The sequence below is a fragment of the Trachymyrmex cornetzi genome, unplaced genomic scaffold (assembly GCF_001594075.2).
Source record: "Trachymyrmex cornetzi isolate Tcor2-1 unplaced genomic scaffold, Tcor1.1 scaffold127, whole genome shotgun sequence".
NCBI classification, from domain to species: domain Eukaryota; kingdom Metazoa; phylum Arthropoda; class Insecta; order Hymenoptera; family Formicidae; genus Trachymyrmex; species Trachymyrmex cornetzi.
In genome coordinates this window covers 380,218-384,335 of record NW_017295839.1, presented here as the reverse complement: position 1 = coordinate 384,335, position 4,118 = coordinate 380,218, and the positions used below count along the sequence as shown (strand labels likewise).

General features: G+C 28.3%; 1 protein-coding gene across 1 annotated transcript; it reads right to left on the bottom strand.

Annotated features, from left to right (window-relative positions):
* Positions 1 to 254: 254 nt before the first annotated feature.
* On the bottom strand, positions 255 to 2,040 carry LOC108770433 (uncharacterized). The gene is made up of 2 exons (XM_018522015.1): positions 1,433 to 2,040; positions 255 to 423 (listed from the first exon to the last, which is right to left on the bottom strand). Exons 1-2 carry the CDS (start codon positions 2,038 to 2,040, stop codon positions 255 to 257), a joined length of 777 nt encoding a protein of 258 aa, XP_018377517.1.
* Between the last annotated feature and the right edge of the window lie 2,078 nt (positions 2,041 to 4,118).

Genomic DNA, 4,118 nt, shown 5'->3' with positions numbered 1-4,118 from the left:
AATGATCAAAAAGAAGTATTTGTGCAACACTCAATGCATATTCTTTTTCGATTTCGTGCAAAAACAGGAAATATCGTTATGAACAAAATGTTTTATAAAATGTATCAATAATACAGAAAAAAATACTAAGATACGTATTCCGATATTAGGATATTGTTAAAAAATAATAAAATTCTAATCTGTCCTAGAAGAGACATGCAAATACTTTTTCCATACTTTAACAAACATAATCGTATAACAAAAGACTAACTAACCTACTCTTCCAGGCATAAATTCCGCAGTAATCGCTCGGAATATTGAACATTTGTATTACTGTGTAACTTGATGCATTCGCATACGAATATGTACGCATTGTACTTTGCCGCAATTTCTTTTTTAATTAATAAACCGTGATATTTACAGTAGAAATTTTCATTACAAATACTGAAAGAAAACATACATAGATATATTTAGTATGCAATCATATACAGGGTTTCCATATAAGTGGCGATTCCTTTTCTTCTTGTAAACAGAGATTAGATCTAATAAATATAATATGATTAATGTATTAACATGTTGTCATCTGATTAATACGTAAGAGTCAGAAGTTAACCACATTGCAAGGCAACAGAAAATCTAAGTGTAACTACTCACAATAGTGTTTAGTTAGAAATTATGTTGTGTATGTTTAATTTGTGTTGTGTGTGTGTGTAATATTATATTTATTAGTTCTCTGTTAGTTTTTTAAAAAAGGATGTTCACTTATACACGAGGACACTCTGTATATTTATATATAGCTACTCTATAAAAATTTTTTATCAAAATTGTATCTTTTTAAGTTTATAACATTCTAATATGTTATATTTCTATAATATTTTTATGATAAATAAAAATATAGAAATACTTTTGTTTCTCTACTTCTACCGTTAATATTTTATATAGATTTTTATAATATAAATAATTGTATATTTAATGTTAAGTTATATATATAATTAATATAGTACATACTATACAATGATTTAATTTCTTTTTAAACTTAGGAATTAAACTTTATTATATTTTTTAAAATAATATAATAACGTTTTGCACATAATATAATATTCTCTCAACATTTCAATAAAATTTTATTAAAGTTGTTAGGGTGTTTCTTCTTGCAAATTGTACATTAAAAACATAAAAAGTGATGTCATTTAATTTAAGAAATAATTACAGTTTTTTGCGAACTCAAACACAAAAATTATAGAGAATTACTTAGAAACGTATTACTTTAATGTCTAAGTATACTTTTGATAATATACAAGTATTAAAATGTCGCTATATCAATCTTTTTAACCGAAGAAGAACAATGATGTGAAAATGGAATTCAAATAAAATAAAAGAATAGAAAGGAGGAAAAAGAAAAAAAATTCTTATAATTAACAATTAAGTTCGAAAGAAAATAAAACATACGTACCATTTTTTGTGTACAGGAGGCATTGTCTCAAATTCATATTCAAAAACGTTGTACATCCATTTATGAATCTCATCAAAATATATTTCTGCTTCCAAATGTGGGTCTATATTTTGAATACGCTTAAGCCAAAGATCGTACATTTTTCCATAGTACGTTTCAGTGACAATAGTATTTATAGAAGACAAAGTCCTCAGCAGGTTATAGCAAATCGTTTTATGTTTGTCGCTTGTCATGTTCATTATAACATTTTTAGAAAACTTTACGATTGCGTATAGCAGCATTATAAAAGTGTGCTTGGGAAATGTGTCTAAATACATCAAAGCGACTTGCGATACATCGGCAGTGATACGTATTATGTTTTCATATGCCATCATCTTATCGGTCCAACCAAATTCATACCAGAATACGAATGTCAATTCGTTTGCAAGTACTATGTACTCCTTCTCGTAGCAATGCAACATTATGTGACGTATAAAAGCCTCTCGATTGAGCTTGAAAGATTGCACAAAAGTGCGCAACTTGGGATGGCATCGTGGATCTGTGCGCAGTCGTCGATGCATAAAGAGGCAACGTCTCTCGTATTCCTGGATTATGTTCATCGTATTCATAGGTCGCATTTTTTTTATATCGAGTGGTTCTATATGATAGCTACTTAAGCATATTGTCTCGTAATCTAGATTTGGCAGTGGATCCGATGAGTAGAATAGATCAGCGATTATATTATTTACAAGTTTTACCCCAAGTTTGTATAATGCAAATTTTGAAAAAATTGCATTAAATTTTCTTAGCAGTGATGTCTTCTTAATTAATATTATTATTAAGTGTGTGAAATTAGTTCTATATGTATAGAGCTTTCTTGTCACGATACTTTGCACATGTAATAATATAGTATGTATGTTGATTTCTTCAAAATAGCTACTTCTTAGATAAGGGATGTAAAGTTCTTGTATTACATCATCTACAGTCACCATCTGTGAAAAATTTAGGAATAAAATATTAAAAAGAAATTTTAATAAAATGATAATTCGTAAAAAAGAATGGAAATTACTATTATAACACGTATGTTTTAATCAGCGTCTAACAGTACAATTGATTAAAATTATATTCAAATAATACTTAAGAAAAATGATACATTCTTGTTTACTAAATGTATACATACATAAAATGTTAAATTAAATATCTGTTTTAATATTAAAAGATTTGTGTTCTTTAAAATATTTAAATGATCTTTTTTAAAATGGTTTTCCTTTGTAATAACACAAATAATTAAAAATATATTGTAGATTTTATAAATATTATTACGACTAAAAGATAATTTTAAAAACTATAGAATTACATCAAATGTAACATTTACAACATTGTGTATCACCTGATAATCCAATAATGTATTTATAAATGTCCTGAAATTTGTATGCCATGCCGTGCGTTGTTGTAAAACTATATTTTTCAGAATGTACATTAGCACGTTTGAGTGATCTTTTTTTAAATTGTAATAGTTTCGTATCAAAAATGCAAACATGTTGCTTTGGAATAAAATGCTATCAGATGATTCAACGTTCATTTCATACAACATTAACTTGCTTAATACATCCCTTGGATTTAATAGAATAAAGATCAAGAGGATACGACATCTCTGGGAAATAGTATTCGCCATTGATCGCGAATTATTGAATTCTTCAACAAGTAAATTTTGTCGTAAGAATGTGTCAAAGGACTTTTCGTTATACAGATATTCTAAACAATTGTCGTCAAAATGTCGCCCCATGTATTGTAATATGATGCTGTGCAAATCGTGCTCTTTTAGATGGATTAATATTTTCAATACCGATACGTATATCCGGTATTTTTCTGTTTTAGTATGCAGATATGCGAATTTATAATTAAGATATTCGAGTATAACATAAAAATCGTTAAGATGTAAAAATTTTACTCTCTGTCTGATAAAATCTAATGTATACTGGTCCCACTCTTTATAGCGTTTAATCAGTTCCTTTACACCATGCAACTTGCCTTTGGCGATATCAAGACAAAGTTCTTGCAGAGTTAAAATAGATTCCTCGGATTTCATTGGCCCTATAAGTTGCTTCAGGCAAAGGAATAATTGTCCACTTTCCATAAAAAAATTATTCTGTTTTATAAATTCGTTAAGATAGTGACATTCAATGATGATAGCACGATGTAGTGAGATCATAGTGTTCTCATCATCAACGACGTTTCTCCAGATTGTACACTCGAAAGAATCAACATGCTTGATTTGACTCAAGAGTAGAGTGACCAATTTCTGGTCTAATGTTACTATAATGGATTTTACCTCGTTTGAAGGAAGTATATGGTAATAATTCGTATGTTCATTGAAATTGCCGTATGTGAGTCTGAACAGCATTGCTCGATCACAGTTTTCGAAATAATTTTTAATTTTGCTACTTATGCACTTCTTGATACACTGAAGTATGTTCTTCACTAAAATGCCGTGTTGTAAGTAATTGTTTCTAATAGATAAATTATAAGAAGTGATAAACTTAGGGACAAGCAAATTTAACAATATTTCAAAATACGTTATTAATTGGTGAATGCATTTCATTATATTTCCTATTGATATAGTGCCAAAATGCAACCACAGGCATTTATAGTATATTTTGTAGATTAGAAGAAGAATAAGGCGTCTGGCTCGTGAAAGTGTCAATCC